The 18,235-nt window shown below is 47.5% G+C and overlaps 7 protein-coding genes across 7 annotated transcripts in view; 5 read left to right on the top strand and 2 right to left on the bottom strand.

Annotated features, from left to right (window-relative positions):
* The window catches only part of H257_05633 (hypothetical protein), a gene marked incomplete at both ends in the record, with an annotated part of 2,545 nt that extends 1,401 nt beyond the window's left edge, over positions 1-1,144 (top strand). Inside the window, one exon of the mRNA XM_009830564.1 lies at positions 100-1,144. Coding sequence (XP_009828866.1) covers positions 100-1,144 — 1,045 coding nt within the window. The remainder of the gene's footprint in view (positions 1-99) is intronic.
* A 1,283-nt stretch (positions 1,145-2,427) lies between these two features.
* H257_05632 (hypothetical protein) lies at positions 2,428-3,951 on the bottom strand. The gene has a single exon (XM_009830563.1). It carries the CDS (start codon positions 3,839-3,841, stop codon positions 2,492-2,494), a length of 1,350 nt encoding a protein of 449 aa, XP_009828865.1. The 5' UTR covers positions 3,842-3,951; the 3' UTR covers positions 2,428-2,491.
* A 2,031-nt stretch (positions 3,952-5,982) lies between these two features.
* On the bottom strand, positions 5,983-6,318 carry H257_05631 (hypothetical protein; the record flags this gene model as incomplete). Its single annotated transcript, XM_009830562.1, has 1 exon — positions 5,983-6,318. The coding sequence occupies one exon, from the start codon at positions 6,316-6,318 to the stop codon at positions 5,983-5,985; it is 336 nt and encodes a 111-aa protein (XP_009828864.1).
* A 3,231-nt stretch (positions 6,319-9,549) lies between these two features.
* Positions 9,550-9,855, top strand: H257_05630 (hypothetical protein; the record flags this gene model as incomplete). Its single annotated transcript, XM_009830561.1, has 1 exon — positions 9,550-9,855. One exon carries the CDS (start codon positions 9,550-9,552, stop codon positions 9,853-9,855), a length of 306 nt encoding a protein of 101 aa, XP_009828863.1.
* Positions 9,856-10,406: 551 nt separating this feature from the next.
* On the top strand, positions 10,407-10,652 carry H257_05629 (hypothetical protein; the record flags this gene model as incomplete). The annotated part of the gene is made up of 2 exons (XM_009830560.1): positions 10,407-10,469; positions 10,512-10,652. The coding sequence occupies 2 exons, from the start codon at positions 10,407-10,409 to the stop codon at positions 10,650-10,652; spliced, it is 204 nt and encodes a 67-aa protein (XP_009828862.1).
* A 1,982-nt stretch (positions 10,653-12,634) lies between these two features.
* On the top strand, positions 12,635-14,995 carry H257_05628 (hypothetical protein; the record flags this gene model as incomplete). The annotated part of the gene is made up of 5 exons (XM_009830559.1): positions 12,635-12,795; positions 13,628-13,691; positions 13,754-13,883; positions 14,106-14,501; positions 14,910-14,995. 5 exons carry the CDS (start codon positions 12,635-12,637, stop codon positions 14,993-14,995), a joined length of 837 nt encoding a protein of 278 aa, XP_009828861.1.
* Positions 14,996-17,868: 2,873 nt separating this feature from the next.
* Positions 17,869-18,235, top strand: part of H257_05627 (hypothetical protein) — a gene marked incomplete at both ends in the record, with an annotated part of 1,943 nt that continues 1,576 nt past the window's right edge. Inside the window, one exon of the mRNA XM_009830558.1 lies at positions 17,869-18,210. Within this exon, the coding sequence (XP_009828860.1) occupies positions 17,869-18,210 (342 nt within the window). The remainder of the gene's footprint in view (positions 18,211-18,235) is intronic.

The raw sequence follows: 18,235 nt of genomic DNA, 5'->3' as shown, positions 1-18,235 counted from the left end.
CAAGTACACGCTGTTCATCGGCACGTTTGGTTACATCATGTACGCTGCGTCTTTGCTGGTGATGGACAAGAACTACGACACCGTGGCCAAGGTTTACAGCAGCGGCGCCACGGCGTTCTTCTATGCGTCGAACGCGGTGATCGGTATCTCTGCGGGTTTCCTGTGGACGGCGCAAGGCCAGATGTGCATGGCGTACCCCACGTCCGAGACCAAGGGCACGTACTTTGCGTACTTTTGGGTCATCTTCAACTTGGGGGGGTCTCTCGGGGGCTTCTTGTCGTTCGCGACCAACTACGACAACAAGGGCGAGGCCGCCACGACGTCGACGTACGTGGTGTTTTTGATCTTGATGTCGTGCGGCGCCTTGTTTTCGCTCGTGTTAGCCGACCCCAACAACGTCGTGCGTAACGACGGCACGATGGTCAAGGTGGAGCGTTTGCCCAACCCCGTGTCCGAGTTCGTGGCCACGCTCAAGACGTTCTTGGACCCCAAGATGCTGCTCATGTTCCCGCTGTTTGCGTACTCCAACTGGTTCTACCAGTACCACTCGTTCTTCAACACGTCGCTGTTCAACACCCGGTCCAGCTCGTTCGCGTCTGCGTTCTACTGGGGGTCGCAGATGCTCGGCGCGTTCACCGTGGGCAAGTACCTCGATCGCCCTGGCAGCAAGAAGCCCAAGGCGTTGCAGTCCATCTTTGTGATCGCCGTGCTCATCATGTTGATGTGGGGCTCGGCCATGTGGGTGCAAGTGGAGTTTGACTTGGGCAACGGCAAGAAGGACAAGAACATTGATTTCCAAGAAGGCGCGTTCTGGCTCAAGTTTTTGTTGTACATGTTCTACGGGTTCAACGACTCGATCGTGCAAGTGTGGGCGTACTGGTTGATGGGTCAGTTCTCGGACGACATGTCCACGCTGGGTCGCTACGCCGGTTACTACAAGTGCGTGCAATCCGGCATGGCTGCTGTGGGCTGGCGTCTGGGCGGCATCCCCATCTCGCCCGTGTCCAACATTATTGTCAACTGGACGCTCTCCACCGTCGGTCTCGTGCTCGCCTTCATCTCGGTTAAGACGTACATGGAAGAAAAGACCCAAGACGAAGGCTTGGAATCTCCTGCCAAGGACAAGCCGTTGATTGCCCATTAAATGGCTGGACTCGCGATGCAGTTGTGGTAGTGATATGCTATTAAGATATGTGTTCTCTCAATAACTTTGTTGAATTGCAACATGAACATGCTGTGCCAAAACTATCAGAGCATCCCCACCGGTGCGACTGTAAACGCTATTAGCCAAGAACATCACCGCGATGCGGTCCTGCTCGTGGCGAGAACCTTTGATTCAAACGGTTTTGGCTCCTTTTGCGTCGATAGTCCTCTTTGGTATGTACTCATAGTTGACTCTGGTCTGATCGGCGTTATATACACATTCAATTCCGTGGTCCCGAACGACGCGGCGGATACGCTTAGAAAACGCAGCAAGCGTAGACTCGCCTTGTTCTAGGTTGGCTGGTCCGCTGTGGCTTTTTGCGCGCATTGAAAGTCGCCAACGCTTCATGAAGGCTTTGATCCAGGACGGACTGGCTTTGAAGTCGCTTGTCGTAAAGCCCAAGTCGCGAGCAACTTCAAGGGCTCGCGTTTGAAGGAGTAGGTTACTTACAGGTATGCCTTCGCCTCGCAGTTCGTTCAGTTAATTCACAATGCTTTCTTCTGCCTCCATAGGATGCGTTGCCGACCCAACTGGTCGCAGCGACTTTTTATGGCGCAGCGATGGAACTGTGATACCCGTAATGCCTTCAACTCTCTGTTGGGCAGACAAGAACGCATTGGCATACCATCGTTGTAGGAGAGCAATAGGGCACATATTATTGAGCACACGAGCAGTGAAAACGAATGACTATCTATTTGACTGATTTGGCAATATATTTGGTGATTTCTTCAAATTCTATATTTGACCAATCAAAGCGATACATTTCGAGCAAATTTGACAGAATTCAGAAAATATATTCAAATATTATATGAAAACCTCGTATACAAATCCACGATACAAATATCTGAAGTTATCAACTTTGTTTTTGTATTGAATTTTTACGTCGCCGTTACGTTCACAAAAGGGAAATATTTTTCATAAAAGAATGGTGGTAGACTCATTTGACCAATAGGAAAAAGTATCACCAATCCATTTGCCAATCCGAGTTCAGGAAGCTGCCCAACTGTTCCTGCTTGCAATAGTTACATACTGTAACAGAGGTACTTCGAAGTAGTATTTATTTCCGCCAGGGGGAAATGTAAATTATCCCCCCGAAAAGATTAACAATATATCAACCCACTGGTTGACATTAGATAAAAAATAGATACTTGATAACCCCTGGCGACGGCTATCTCCAAACGGCCAAGACGTTTGCAACCGAGCAGACAGACAATTAAACAAAGTTATTGAGAGAACACATATCTTAATAGCATATCACTACCACAACTGCATCGCGAGTCCAGCCATTTAATGGGCAATCAACGGCTTGTCCTTGGCAGGAGATTCCAAGCCTTCGTCTTGGTTCTTTTCTTCCATGTACGTCTTAACCGAGATGAAGGCGAGCACGAGACCGACGGTGGAGAGCGTCCAGTTGACAATAATGTTGGACACGGGCGAGATGGGGATGCCGCCCAGACGCCAGCCCACAGCAGCCATGCCGGATTGCACGCACTTGTAGTAACCGGCGTAGCGACCCAGCGTGGACATGTCGTCCGAGAACTGACCCATCAACCAGTACGCCCACACTTGCACGATCGAGTCGTTGAACCCGTAGAACATGTACAACAAAAACTTGAGCCAGAACGCGCCTTCTTGGAAATCAATGTTCTTGTCCTTCTTGCCGTTGCCCAAGTCAAACTCCACTTGCACCCACATGGCCGAGCCCCACATCAACATGATGAGCACGGCGATCACAAAGATGGACTGCAACGCCTTGGGCTTCTTGCTGCCAGGGCGATCGAGGTACTTGCCCACGGTGAACGCGCCGAGCATCTGCGACCCCCAGTAGAACGCAGACGCGAACGAGCTGGACCGGGTGTTGAACAGCGACGTGTTGAAGAACGAGTGGTACTGGTAGAACCAGTTGGAGTACGCAAACAGCGGGAACATGAGCAGCATCTTGGGGTCCAAGAACGTCTTGAGCGTGGCCACGAACTCGGACACGGGGTTGGGCAAACGCTCCACCTTGACCATCGTGCCGTCGTTACGCACGACGTTGTTGGGGTCGGCTAACACGAGCGAAAACAAGGCGCCGCACGACATCAAGATCAAAAACACCACGTACGTCGACGTCGTGGCGGCCTCGCCCTTGTTGTCGTAGTTGGTCGCGAACGACAAGAAGCCCCCGAGAGACCCCCCCAAGTTGAAGATGACCCAAAAGTACGCAAAGTACGTGCCCTTGGTCTCGGACGTGGGGTACGCCATGCACATCTGGCCTTGCGCCGTCCACAGGAAACCCGCAGAGATACCGATCACCGCGTTCGACGCATAGAAGAACGTCGTGGCGCCGCTGCTGTAAACCTTGGCCACGGTGTCGTAGTTCTTGTCCATCACCAGCAAAGACGCAGAGTACATGATGTAACCAAACGTGCCGATGAACAGCGTGTACTTGGGCCCGATCACGTTCACGGCACCGCCGGCAAACAGACCGAACAGCGCAAAGCAAGCGTACAGCAACGCCGTCGCGTTATAATTGATGGTTTCGTCAGCCACACCGGCGGCAATACTGTTCAGTGCATTGAACAGACCAGGGCACGTGAAGCACACCATGGCCACGATCAGCACTTGGGTCAGTGCGGACGGATTCTTCCAGAACATTGCGGCTACAAGTCGAATTGAAAAGTGAGCGTTTGATGTTCGGCTTGCAAAAAGTTGAGGGGATTATTCAGCCCTTGCTGTCCTCAACAATAGGTGGAGACGCTTTTCGCACCGGGCCGGCGTCAAAATAGTTACTTGACAATACTTTAGCAATGTAGTACTTCGAAGTACGACTTTACTAGTACTACAGTATTTATAGTAACAGTTATAAGGCATTTCATCGTTTACTTCAACCAGACCCTTAGTGTTAATCCATGCCATCCTGTTAATTTACGGATGAGGCGATATATTGTACCAGTATGGGGTGTCGTCCTTATGTTAGTTAAATTAATTCATTAATTCACTGCCCATTTGAAACTGGGAAACAAGTTGTTTCAGTGTAAACTAAATGTGTACCGGTATAACGATGGTTAAAGTTAGAGGTGTGCTGGTGTTCGCACCATCGACGTTGATGTTATTTCTTCGACCTGAGTCAAAGTAAAGCACCATGGTCACCTCAATAGGACCGCTAGTGAAACCGGAAGGCGAAAACGTGCGCGTTGCCCTTTTAACTACCGAATTTACCGTATATCTGTAACCCCAATTTTTGACCATTAAGTTGTAACCATGAAAATTTCCAATACTTTGTTCAAGATAAAAAAAGTCAGATCTGATTAAGCAAACTTGAGCTTTACCATTGACTTGTAACTACCCAGCCATGATTGGATATTATTTAACCAGTTAAACCATGTAGATATATTTTGTCGCCCACGACGTTTGAGCCCGACATTGGTATGATTGGACAAAATTATGACCTGATGGATCGTGATTGGCCAAATTAAGTGTGTGATTTCAGGAGGCTCATTTGACAAAAGACAAAGTGACATTAGAGACGTCCTTCGCGCTTTCGCTTTCGGACTTCGCTCAAGGTATTGCTGTATGAGCTTGTATGGCCCTCAAATGCTGACTCAAACATGTCATAACTAACGTACTTCGCAAATGCCTTTGACAGGGTCAAGCGCTCAGAGTACTTGCGGCGGTCGGCGCGGATCATTTCCTTCGTGAAGGAACGTAGCGGCTGAAACACACCCAATTGTGGGTCACCGGTAAACCAATGATTCCACGCATCCATAGCTGACCGTGCAGTAGGAACAACTGCATGAAGAACGAAAGAGTCAAGCGTCGCTTGACGTCGGGGGATCGTGGCAGGTTTTGTGGCAGGCGCCGGTGCCAGTCAGGTCGGCGCAAGGCTTGCCACAGGGCCAAACACAGGTGAGCACTGTATGGTTCCCTGGAGGCCTTTGACGATGGCATCACCCAAGGCTTGCATGCCCATGGCATTCAAACTTGTTTCGTAGTTTGCAGCATTGACCCGCAAGAGATTGCGCGGGTCAATTTCATTTGAAATATTCCTTGTAATGAGATATTCGCAGCATATCTTTGCATCTTCCCAACGACACCACGCCATAAGCTCTCAAAAATTAAACCGGCGCTCGGGGGATTCGAACACACGGTAAAAGCTTCCTCCACGGCGCATGCTATGCAGCGTAATTCCTACAATTTCCAATCAATGCAAAATAAATAAAGATGAAATAATTATACAACAAATAAATAGTGATTACAAAATCAAATACAAAGTGCATATTAATATGAACAAGACAAATTCACCTGTTGGTAGCTCGGAGTTCTTCTGAACAGCATCTTTCAAGTACAATCGTACTTGATTTTGATCGAGTGCCTTGAACCAATTCAGCCTTGGCACACCATTTGACTTCATCGTGTGGGTAGGGAACACGAAGGACTTAGACGCCAGGTTGGGGCTTGCACGCTTGATGACATTGACGTAGTCGGAAAACAAGCCACACACGAGGAGGTAGGGAAAGGACTTTTCGTCCATCAAATGATAGATTTAGCAATCACTTTGAACACCGGCCTTCTTGTGCCATCTCAATCGAATAGATACATACTGACTCTCCCCGTCGCGCATCAAAGAAACGTCATCCCAAGTAAGGTTAAGCATTTCACTAATACGAAAACATCCAAGATAACTTGCAGAAAACAAAAATCTATACAATGCACCCAAAAAGAGGTGGGAGGTAGAAAACGAATTTACCAGGCATGAGAGCTCATTCACCGAAAGTGGATGGGCCTTGTTCTCGTCGTCAATGTTGTTTTTTGTTGTTGTAATTTTGCAGGCCGACGACATATTGCTTTGATTCGACATCACGAGCAGGGTTGGGGATGACCTTGAGGTCGTGGAAGAAGGCCACGAGGGCTGTCTTCGCCGAATCGACTGTGCGGGCCGTTTTTACCTGACTGTACAGATGATGGAAAACGTCTGTGCAGACACTCGGCGTCGCCGCCTCTGGCTCGACCCCTGGGAGCTGTTTGCAGTACTCAGCAAACTGTTTCTGGTACGTTCGATACGTGAGAAGGGTGGACTTGGATATGAAGAATCCTTGGATCGTGGCCTTGGACGGTACTGCGGAGGCGTTCATGTTGCTGAATGAGGATATTGTTCTCTCAAATATGTAACGACTGTATATTTTTAGCCAATGGAATCTATATCCGGCCTCTCACGACCAATCGGTGGCTGTACATGTTTAATGTACAAGTTGTCCTTTACCGACTAATGTATCGTCCAATCACCGATCGAAATTCAATAATCTTGTCGTTCAGCCAATCCCAACACATTAAATGTCGGGCTCTCCAATAAAGTAATCCCAATCCTCTTTCAATTTGTCGGTTCCCAGGTATATGTTAAAATCAAATTTCGATTTGCTTCGAGATGGAATTGAAGGCCGTCGACATTGTTGGCTGCTCGAGCGGCGAAGGGACTCGAAGCCACCCTGCACATGAGGTTTGCGGTGACAGTCTGGCCGTCGACGATGTAGTTGTGTTTCGATGCGAGGTCATGCGATTGAATGCTAATACTACAGAGGCGATAACAGAGCTTCGAAACGCAATCGATCGAATAGGTGCCTTGGACTTGTAAGAGCTGTACTGATGGACCACATTGAGGAGTACAATAGATCTTAGATAATGCAAAATCAATCCATTCAATCAATGATGTACTTTGAAGTAGAATGTATTGGCAGGGCCAAGTGCAGCCTCGTAAGCTTGAATGACATTGACTTTGAAGCGTAAGGATATGACCTTGCGCTTCCCTGTCTTGGAGCGGCTACGTGGTGGTTCTGCAGTCATTTTGCCTGTGACGTGTATGTCGTGCACTTTGAATAAATGTGAAACCGCGCGATACATTTTGTCCAATCATAGTTATTCAAATGCGCGGAAACAACAGTGGTATATATTTCAGCTTTACCATTGAGTTGTAACTATTTCGGAAACATTTTGGGGGTTACAGGTGTACGGTAAATTCGGTAGTTGATGTATATGCTTGTGCCTGTGTTACGTATATACCTCAGAACAGGACGCTAACGTCAACTGCCAATTTGTGACATACAACTTTCATTTGATTTCAAAAAATGAGGATATCTTCATCACTTTGAGTTCTGAAAAGTCCTAAATGTAGAGAATTCCCCAGTGACACCCCATGATTGACAGTGTCATGTCTTTTGTTCTTAAACAAGGCGTGCAGTCCGTGGAAACCATTTCAAACTCGGAACCTCTACAATATTAAGTGCCAATTGTTTTTACATGTTAGCGTACATTTTAACCTTCCTTTTTGTACGCATACAAATTCAGAGGTTCACTGTACGATTGGTGCATTTTCATACGATCTATCTAAACTAAGTTAGTACTGTACTGATCTCCCCCCCAGATCGAAACGGGTCAAAACCAATGTTTTCTCAAAACTTATTCTTGGGAGTACTCATTAGATTTCAAAGGCTTTTCAAAACTTTTGAATTCAAATCTTGACACACTGCATCAATCTTGGGGAGATGAAACTGCGCATGAGCTTAGAGGACAAGCACGAACTCTACCAAGAGCATTTGCGGCGTCCTCATACACACTACTCCGAACTAGCCAACTGGGCCAAGATAACTTTCAACCTGTCCACCACGCCTGCGAAATCAACGATCTGCAACGCCATCAAACGCAACCACACTAAAAGCCAGCGCGTCGACGCCAAAGCCAGAACCATGGACTGCAACGTTGCCCTTCCGCAAGTCGAGGCGAAGATCGTAGAATTGGTCCTTCGATGCGAAGAGCTCGGTGTATGTATTACTGGAGAGTTAATCCGCAAACAAGCAACAACGATCGCCATCGAGCTCGCTATACCCGAGACGCAGCGCATCAAGTTCGCAAAAGGCTGGCTCTACAAGTTCCAACGGAAGCACGGCTTCCGCAGCATGATACAGCATGGCGAGGCCGCTTCTGTCCCGCCCGAGCAAGTCCAAGAAGGTCCAAGAAGGTCGCAAGAAAGTCCTACACGAAACAAGTGGGTACAACAGCAGCGACATATACAACATGGACGAGACCGCTTTTTTCTTCTGCTTGTCGCCACATCGCTCAATCACGCGCAATCGTCTTCCTGGAACTAAGAAGTCAAAGAAGCGGATCACTGTCGCACTCACCACAAATGCGGACGGCAGCGATCTGGTTGACCCCTTGTTCGTCGGCAGCGCCAAACAGCCTCGGTGTTTCGGTGGCCTGTCCGGTCGAGACTTGGGCTTCGAGTACCAAGCTAGCAAAAAGGCTTGGATGAATGGGCAAATCTTTTCGACGTACCTGTCGGATTTGAACGAACGTATGGCGGCAGCCAACCGCAAAGTCCTGCTGCTCGTGGATAATGCCCCATCGCACAAGGCCGACGACGATTTGCACCTATCCAACGTCGAGCTGAAGATGTTGCCAAAGAACACCACTGCTCACCTGCAGCCGCAAGATGCTGGAATCATCGCTTCCTTCAAGGCCAAGGTGAAGCAGCTTCAACTTCAGCATGCCCTAGAACAAATCAATTCGGTGATGACGGGTCGACAGGACAAGTTGTACGAAGTTTCGATGCTTGAAGCGATGGGGTGGGCGCGGGATGCTTGGCGCTCGGTGGCGCAAACGACTGTCGCCAATTGTTGGGCCCGCACAAGAATTTTGGACTGCGACCTTGCCGCTTTTGGCCAACGAATGGGCGATTTGCATATTGAGTGACTTGTCAGTGTTTAATTGGCTGTTAACATTTTCTTCAATACTTAATACCTGTTCTTCTCCATATACTGTGTAGATTTAATATTTTCCGGCGTTTCGATCTGGGGGGAGATCAGTACGTCATAAATTGGCGCTTTACGTTATTAATAAAACATGATGATCTCCATCACGTATGCTACGTTTATACTAGTAATGGTTAGCTATCTACCGGTAACGTGAACTCTCGCTGATGAGCCGAACTTTCGATGGAAGGCCGTGCAGGTTTACCCAATAGAAATCCAGATTTCATTTGATTGGATAAAATAGATCACTCCAAAACCTAATACCTTTATTACCTTATGAAGCATTGTTGATGAAATTAGTCAAATTTGCCTACAATATACTCCCTCCGTCCCAAAATTGTGGAGCGAGTTTGGGGAGGGGGGACATGTCTCGCTAAATTCGCCCGACACCAATATCCTCGACCTGGGCTTCTTTGCCGCCATCCAAGCCCTACAGCACCAAAAGTCAGCCAGATCCATCGACGAGTTGGTGTGGCATGTCTTTTGGAAGCGTTCAATGAGTACCCCTACGAGCGCCTCGACCATACCTTTTTGACGCTTCAGAGCTGCTTGGCAGAAATCATGAAGGTGAACGGTGACAACGCCTACAAGATCCCCCACATGGCGAAAGTGAAGAAGTCGAGACAAGGTAGCCTACCTCGGAATGTTGTGTGTCCGCGTGAAGTGTACGACATGGCGCGCGCGTCGCTGGCTGGAGTCGACACGGCTGCTGTGGTTCGTGCGTGTGCGAGCGAACTCGAAATGGCTGCATCGTTGAACGAACTGTCCTTTGAGCTGGAATGCATCGCGTTGAACAGCGAGTCCTCCGACGATGTCATGAGTGTGCTGAATGACATTGGCATTGAACCAATTAGTATAGATGAGTAGATAGATGATGTACATATTGTATAATCAAGTGGAAGTTATGGCCGTAACTTCCACTTGATTATACAATATGTATACAATATGGCCATAGGTAGTCGGCTGGCTTGGTGTGGTCGGTGGGAGGGTTCTCGGGGTAAACCCCCCTCCTGAATCGATTGGCGTCGTCAGAAATCGTGAATTCCGTGTTTGGCAGTTTTGGGTTGCGTGAGACAGTTTTGTATCGTTACAAACTCTACAACTTTATCTTTGGCAAGATTATGCTTTGCAGTGACTCGTAATTTTATTCAAGGAGGCACAAGCCAAAAAACTGATTCGCTCCACAATTGTGGGACAGAGGGAGTACGATATTCGTGTGAACATTATGTTCCTCTATAAATTAGTTTTATTGAGCAACACCTCAACTACTCAATATATAAAACTTCGAACTATTTCAATTGGTTTGGAATCGAATCAGGGATTTTGAAAAAACAGCTTTCAAAATGTGGGCACATGAGCTAAATAAAGTAAAGTCGTTATTTACTGGACCATCTCACTCGCAAGTGGACGAGACCAACATGCAGCGCGATCGATTGAGCGCCGCGTTCCCGGAGTGCTTTCGGTGCCACATCACAGCCAAGGTAGGTGAACCCTTGGGCAAAAGTAGAACGAGCGTTGGTAAGCCGACCGAGCTCACTGTGACCAGCGAGATTACATTTGGTGTTGTTTCTGCCCTGGTCGTCAACACCGTCTCGACTACCATCGCCGACTACCACGCTGATGCGTCGCACGCGAAGCTTCTGTGGGACCCGGAAGGACCATAGGATATTGATGTAAAGGTTGCCACCAACACAACGCAAGACAACTACAACGATGTGGTACGGCAAGTTTGAGACAACGCAAGCAAGGTCCGCAATGCTCAAGCATCGTTCACATTGCTGCTGTTCATTTACGCGGTAAAAGCTCGAAATATATGAATATGTCAAAATTGTGTCCCGATAATTATATTTGTGTAAATTATGAAATAGAAAAGGATACGAGCACAGTGATTAGACGAGCAACTTCTAGTAACCTCGTGACTGCGGCAACCCGCGTTACGGGATACATTGAAGACCAGAGTCTACTCCTTGGCCCTCTCCAAACCGACTATGCAAACATTGTGACGGCAATGTTGTCGTCAGCCGCCCCTATTGAAATCTCCGCAAGTGCTATAATGCAGCAACTCAGTCTTATTGACCTTATGGCTTCACATCATGCCGATGAACGGCGGCGCGAAATAAATGGCCAGACCACGGAAACATACCGTAGGGTTCGTGTTAGGTTTGGTACGATGGCCAGTGCCCCAATGGATTGTTTTCTGTCCGTTGAAGATCTCCACGTCCTAGGAATTCCTCCATTCGGCCTGACACCATCCTTTCGGGAACCAATAGTGGGGAAGTAGTTGGACCAAGCGTGAACATTGAGGATATTGATCACATTAATTTGAAGTAATGTCAAACAATTTGCATAAAATATTCCAATGGTTTCAAACGGATTTAGATTAGAAATGTTTCTTGGTCGAACGCTGTAGTATCATAACCGGCAATGGCGATACAAATTGTATCCTATCCGCTCATTCGTTATGTCCACTCTACAAACGCCACATCTAATACAGCACGGACATTGAAGCGAAATGCCATGGAATACTTGTCAATCCAGCGCTTTAGTTGACTAATCCCACCACAATAGGATTTAGCTGCGGAGAATATGGCCGCAAAAAAATAGCAGTGCACCTCGGCTGTGAACTGCGTCTTGCAGCTCCTTGTACTGTACTTGTGGATCACTGCGTTGTCCAAAATCAAAATTGAACGCGGCAGCGGCCAAGGATTCAAATATGGCAGAATCATTTTTACCATGACATCGTGAAACGTAGCACGATCAAATGTTCCTAACATATGAATTAAAAACATGGAACGACAAAAATATTATACCGTCCACATAATCCCACGCTAAAAATCCGGACGTTGTAAATGCCGCTAGTGCTGACACCCGCTGGCCGCGAGAGAATGGTAATTTTAGAATCGCCTTTTTGTTGCGCTTCGACCAAGCGTACCTGCGAATCGTATCACGTCCGTCTTTGGAAGTCTCGTGGACAAAAACAAGCTGGTCGGGGTACGAGTAGTAAGGGCTTAATCGCCGATAGCAATCGCGCAGCTCAAAATCGGCAGACTGTCGTGCTTGTCGTTCTAAGACTAATTATACACGAATAAATACTGAAAATATATTATACCTTTTCGCGTCAAACCTAAGTCATGGATGAGTGCTCTATATATCGTTGCCGCAGATACATTCTTGAGCGTCGGAAACTGGTTTCGCAACGCGTCTTCAAGCTCCCCCAACAGGCCAGCGTGACTCCGTCGAGCGCTTCGTCAACTTCAGCACATTGATGAAAACATCGAGTTAAATCTTGTTACGCTATATCGTGAGAGTCTAAGTATGAGGTGAACGACGTCGACTTCAGTGCCATAAACTTGGACACAACACATCTCCAACGCATATCGATGCTGATCATTGTAAAGCAAGTTGAATAAGACAAAATCGTGTATTGCGGATTTGGTACAGAATTCCAGATTCCGTCGAATCGAATCTCGCCGACTGAACCTATCACAAACCTTGCCCATTGGCTAATCCATTCGTGCTAGACTATGATTGGCTACTCCGAAACCAGCACAGGCTTTCAGAGAACGTGCCACACTGCAACTCACAACATCCACGCGGAGTCCGCGCGTGGATCATGATTTTTTCTATCCCTGACGCGGACACCACCATGGACGTTGCAGACACTCCCGCGAGAAACACGATATCCTCACAAAGCCCACGTCTAAGCCTACGACCAGAGGTGGGGGCGCACTCAACCTCGTTTGACGAGCTCACACTTGAGCCTATGATCAAAGAGACTGTCGGTCAGCGCAACGCATCCGCTGTCAGGTTGACAACGTTCGGCTCTATGGTGGTGCGTCGTGGAATGAAATGAATCGTTTTCTCGTCCTTCCCATAGAGGACTGCCAAACAAGACTTCTTCGTCCCTAGGAAGTATTAGTCGTAGAGGAATAACATGATAGTGTTGGGGCTAGCATGTCGGGGAAAGCAACAGACTCAATGGCGCTCATGGGTATCGACGAGCTGCCAGAAGGGCGTGCATTTGGAAATGGCGCGCAAATGCGAAACTGCCAAACTCACAGATAAACCGATCAAACGCCGTCGCGTGGTTTATGAAAGTAGGTGATTTGAACCTATCTATATCCGGAAATTCCCGGCAAATCGACAATACCTCCACAAATTCTTAGCCAATCAAAGCATCACGAATAGTTATAAGTCAACGCGAACCGTAAAAATACTTCATCTTGCATCCGTAATTTTTAGGATCAGTTTTTATTAAAGCATGGTTTTAGACCTAGATTAGCCAACAAAGGTGAAAAGCAATATGTATAAATATTACTACGTAGTACTCCGGAGTACTACCTCCAGACGGGTTTTTTACTCCTGCCATAAGGGGAAAAGTTGAATATTTTCAAAAATATTGCAAGTTAGAAAAATCTGAAAATACACGCTGAAAGTGCTGAAATCAACGAATCCAATTGGCTTGAATACACAAAAAAATGAGTTGATTACATTTCAGAAAGCAAAATGAAAATTTCTATACTCAAGTCATTCCGATACATCTGAAATTAACCGTAAAACCAGAATGATGATCATGTTTTGAGCGGTAAATCAAGGCGCTCATTGCTTGTTATCATTGCGAGAACTCACATCGGACCAGCGCCGTGCCGTTGTGGACCACCTCCTCTTGCGCGTTGTCCAAGCACCGTGCAAACTACAACGCGGTGCTATCAACGAGGTGGCAAAGATCTTTGGCAAGAATCGCCACACCATTGCCGACATCTAGATCCGCGCCAACGTGTCCCTCGGAGGCGAGGGTTTGCCTACGGCTCAGTCGATATGGAATGACATGGCCAGTCTCATAAAGGGCTGCGTTGGACGGAAAAAGAAGTACACGGATTTGCCAGCACGCATTCGTGCGGACTTTGATGGCTGTTGCCCATGCCATTGGCATACCATCCAACACACTCAAAGACTACTACAAACGGGGCCTTATCGTTAAGCACAACTCAAACATCAAACCTAAACTAACTGAGGTTAATAAGCTTGCTCATGTAAAGTGGGTCATGGATTTCGGTCGCCCCTACGACAAGTTTCAGTTCCATGACATGTACGACTACGTCCACATCGATGAGAAGTGGTTCCACGCGACGAGGATCAAGTCCAGACTGACGAAGTCCCGCCGCATCGATCGACCCAAAGAAAATGCTTCATCGCCAAGGTGATGTTCTTGACAGCCGTTGGACGACCTTGTTGGGAGAAAGTCAAGTTAGAATGGTTCGACGGGAAATTCAACACGTGGCACTTTAACTACGTGGTTCCAGCAGCTCGATTGTCACGCAACCGCCCCCCTGGCACGTTGGAGATTCGACTGGTGAATGTCAGGCGTCCTGTGTACAAGAAGATGTTGGTTGAGAATGTCATCCCATCAATCAAGGCAAATTGGCCCGCCGACAGTACCCGGTGCGTTGTGATCCAGCAAGGCAACGAGCGTGCGCATGTTGCGCCATGGGATAAAGCAGTTGTAAATGCGTGTACGTCAGATAGTTGGTCGATGCGTCTGCAGTGCCAACCACCAAACCCACCGGACGTCAATGTTTTGGACCTTGACTTCTGGACAATCCAGGACTTGTTGATGAGTGACATCGTCAATGCATTGGAATTCCTTTCCATTGAGGACTAGGAGTAATGAATGTAGGTCCGACTCAAAGTACAAATTGTATGTTAGCTTCACTATCGACAAGCAATATATTATCTTATAATTAGTATGTGGAGGTATTTATTTATTATATTTGTGAGGCCTGTGTTTAGGCAGCTCTATTTCCGTCCTTGAATATTTTTGAATAGCAGGAGTAAACCGTTTACTCCTGCTAATCCGCTGGAAACCGACGCGCCGCCGGTGCTTCATGGCGTATGAGTGCGACGTGCTGACGCCGCACTAGATGAGGAGATCGACCAGCTCGAGGCACTGATGAAGTATTATCACAACGACAAGATTCTGCGCGCAGCCATTGACTCGCACGACTAGAACACGATCTTCGAGGACACCTGGAGCGTCTGTTCTGGGAAGTGCAACCACCTGTACGCCTTCAGTGGCGGCCTAACCACCTCTGCTTCGCCAATACCGTCGCTGACGAGAGCGATATCTCCCATCCTCAAATGGGAGATGCACGAGAATTGCACGGATGTATCTGTCCCTGGAAGGTGCCGTCCAGGCCAAGCAGAAAGCGACTATGCCGGTACTGTAGTATAAACATCACGACGAACTTTTTTGGCGCCCTTCAGAAACCGGCGCAAACTTTATTTTGCGCCACCAAAATCATGCGGAATTATAATTCAAATGCGCCGCAAATTTTGGTGGGGTCAGAAAAGCGCCTCATCAAAATTTGCGGCGGGTCCGGACAATTTGGTACGGATACTGTTGTAGTACGGATAAAGCAACTTCGCAGCAATGAGGCGATGTCTGTGGTTGCACTTGCTGGACGACGACGACGATGCCAACGACGAGGCTCTTAGCAACCTTCGCTTGTTCAGAGCACGAATATCCTTAAAGGAACGACACTACCTCACCAGCAATGTCCGCGTACCACCCAACGCGAGTCCATGGATAGTGTTGTATGGTACGATAGACCACAGTGCATTCATAACAACCGTGTCCTTGCCACTCGACCCCTTTCACAACCTGATCCACGAGTTTTCTAAGCACTTCACCTGGAAGGCCGGGATTTTCAAGTCAGGACGCCCTCCCAAACTGCCACACAGACACCAAGCCTTGGCACTTGTCCTCCACTACTACACTGCGGCATGCGAACTGTCACGTCCCTTGGGATTTAACCGTTCAGTGGTTGGTCGTCGCCACCAACCTGTGAGCCAATCAAAGAGTAGAGATTTGCGCCGGTTTCTGTGGACATCACTTTGCCTCATGTTAACATTAATCATATTATTTTGAGCCGGCACCGACTCAAAATAAAGTTTGCGCCGGTTTCTGAAGTCATCCAATAGGACATTGGTGAAAGTTTCTACAGTAATAGTAAGGGAACCTTGATATTGATCATAAAAAACTTAATGTCAACATTTGGATTTGAACTCACCCGGCCATATCCATGAATTGCTATGCCAGATACCTTATATCCGCTTGACCTATATGGCTGTTACAGCACCTAGAATATTGATTTCTTTACAATTATAAAATTATAACGCAGCTAATTTGCGTAAATCGTATTGGTTAAAACTTACCACCTGTTACGTTAGCTGATTGGCTTGTCCATATCGTTTTATCCAACCCGGCGATGTCTGTGGTTGCACTTGCTGGACGACGACGACGATGCCAACGACGAGGCTCTTAGCAACCTCCGCTTGTTCAGAGCACGAATATCCTTAAAGGAACGACACTACCTTACCAGCAATGTCCTCGTACCACCCAACGCGAGTCCATGGATAGTGTTGTATGGTACGATAGACCGCAGTGCATTCATAACAACCGTGTCCTTGCCACCCGACGCCTTTCACAACCTGATCCACGAGTTTTCCAAGCACTTCACCTGGAAGGTTGGGATTTTCAAGTCAGGACGCCCTCCCAAACTGCCACACAGGCACCAAGCCTTGGTACTTGTCCTCCACTACTACACTGCGGCAAGTGAGCTGTCGCATCCCTTGGGATTTAACTGTTTTCTTGGCTGGTTCGGGTATTGTAGTCAGTCTGTACTAATTCCCAGTGGTTACTTCCAAGAGGTAGCAGTCTATCGATGTAGTCGAGTAAGCTCAGCGCTTCTTGGGAGCTCCATCCCTTCCCTCCTCCTTTCGGTCCCATGCCAAAAGTTAAAGTGGTTGGTCGCGACCAACCTGTGAGCCAATCAAAGAGTAGAGATTTGCGCCGCTTTCTGTGGACATCACTTTGCCTCATGTTAATATTAATCATATTTTCGCCGGATAATTTTGAGCCGGCATCGACTCAAAATAAAGTTTGCGCCGGTTTCTGAAGTCCTCTAATGGACCTTTTTGGCACCTTAAACCGCCTTTATGTGTAAGACGACAAACTAACACTGACGAGGACGACAAAATAAACTAATTTGTTTATTTTGTCGTAAGCGACTATTTTAGGAGGCCTGGAGGTAGTAGTAATGAGATTGGTTTTGCCTAATTTAATTTAGGAGGTGACTTGGTTAACCTGCTAAAAAAGGGGCAAACAATATTTCGAAGTAGTAACTTCGAAGTTCCAAGCTAACTTGACGTGTGACGAATGTTTAGTGGTAAATGCATTCAATGAAGAGTGGGTTGTTGTCGTATGATCAGTTCGAAACATAACCATGTGGCTGGGTAGTCATCGTCCAACTCGTGTCTACTACAAGTACTGTAGTGTATTGCACTCCAGCGTATGTGGCAAACGTGAATTTACTGTGTTATGTCACGACGAATTTAGGAAATGAACGCATCTAAATAAGACAAGGTAAAACCAATGCAAGCGTGAGCGAGACGTGGGTGTTGGAGGACTTTGTGCTTACAGTAGCCCTGTACAGAGGTGCTGCATACCGGTATGTTGGACTAGTCGATGAGATATACTAGTACGGTATAAGGGGCGTTTGTAACACATGCGCTATGTCCTTTCATGTACCTTCAACTTGTGAAATTGTAGGTGTATTGTGCCGTACCACATTTCTACACCCCAGGGAATCGTGAGACCAACAATGCACGTACGGACCTGTGGTATACGTACGCGAACTTGCGTTCTCAAGTTGTGCGTACCACAGATCGGTGTAAAATCGCATAAAAACCCCTACTTTCAAATACTAGTAGAAATTGGTTGGTCCACTAATCAGGATAGTACGTAGGGCTGAATAATCCCCTCAACTTTTTGCAAGCCGAACATCAAACGCTCACTTTTCAATTCGACTTGTAGCCGCAATGTTCTGGAAGAATCCGTCCGCACTGACCCAAGTGCTGATCGTGGCCATGGTGTGCTTCACGTGCCCTGGTCTGTTCAATGCACTGAACAGTATTGCCGCCGGTGTGGCTGACGAAACCATCAATTACAACGCGACGGCGTTGCTGTACGCTTGCTTTGCGCTGTTCGGTCTGTTTGCCGGCGGTGCCGTGAACGTGATCGGGCCTAAGTACACGCTGTTCATCGGCACGTTTGGTTACATCATGTACGCTGCGTCTTTGCTGGTGATGGACAAGAACTACGACACCGTGGCCAAGGTTTACAGCAGTGGCGCCACGGCGTTCTTCTATGCGTCGAACGCGGTGATCGGTATCTCTGCGGGTTTCT

The sequence above is a fragment of the Aphanomyces astaci genome, assembly GCF_000520075.1.
Source record: "Aphanomyces astaci strain APO3 unplaced genomic scaffold supercont1.10, whole genome shotgun sequence".
Taxonomy (NCBI): domain Eukaryota; phylum Oomycota; class Saprolegniomycetes; order Saprolegniales; family Verrucalvaceae; genus Aphanomyces; species Aphanomyces astaci.
Note: the sequence above shows the minus strand (reverse complement) of the source record. Positions and strands in the feature narration are given on the sequence as shown.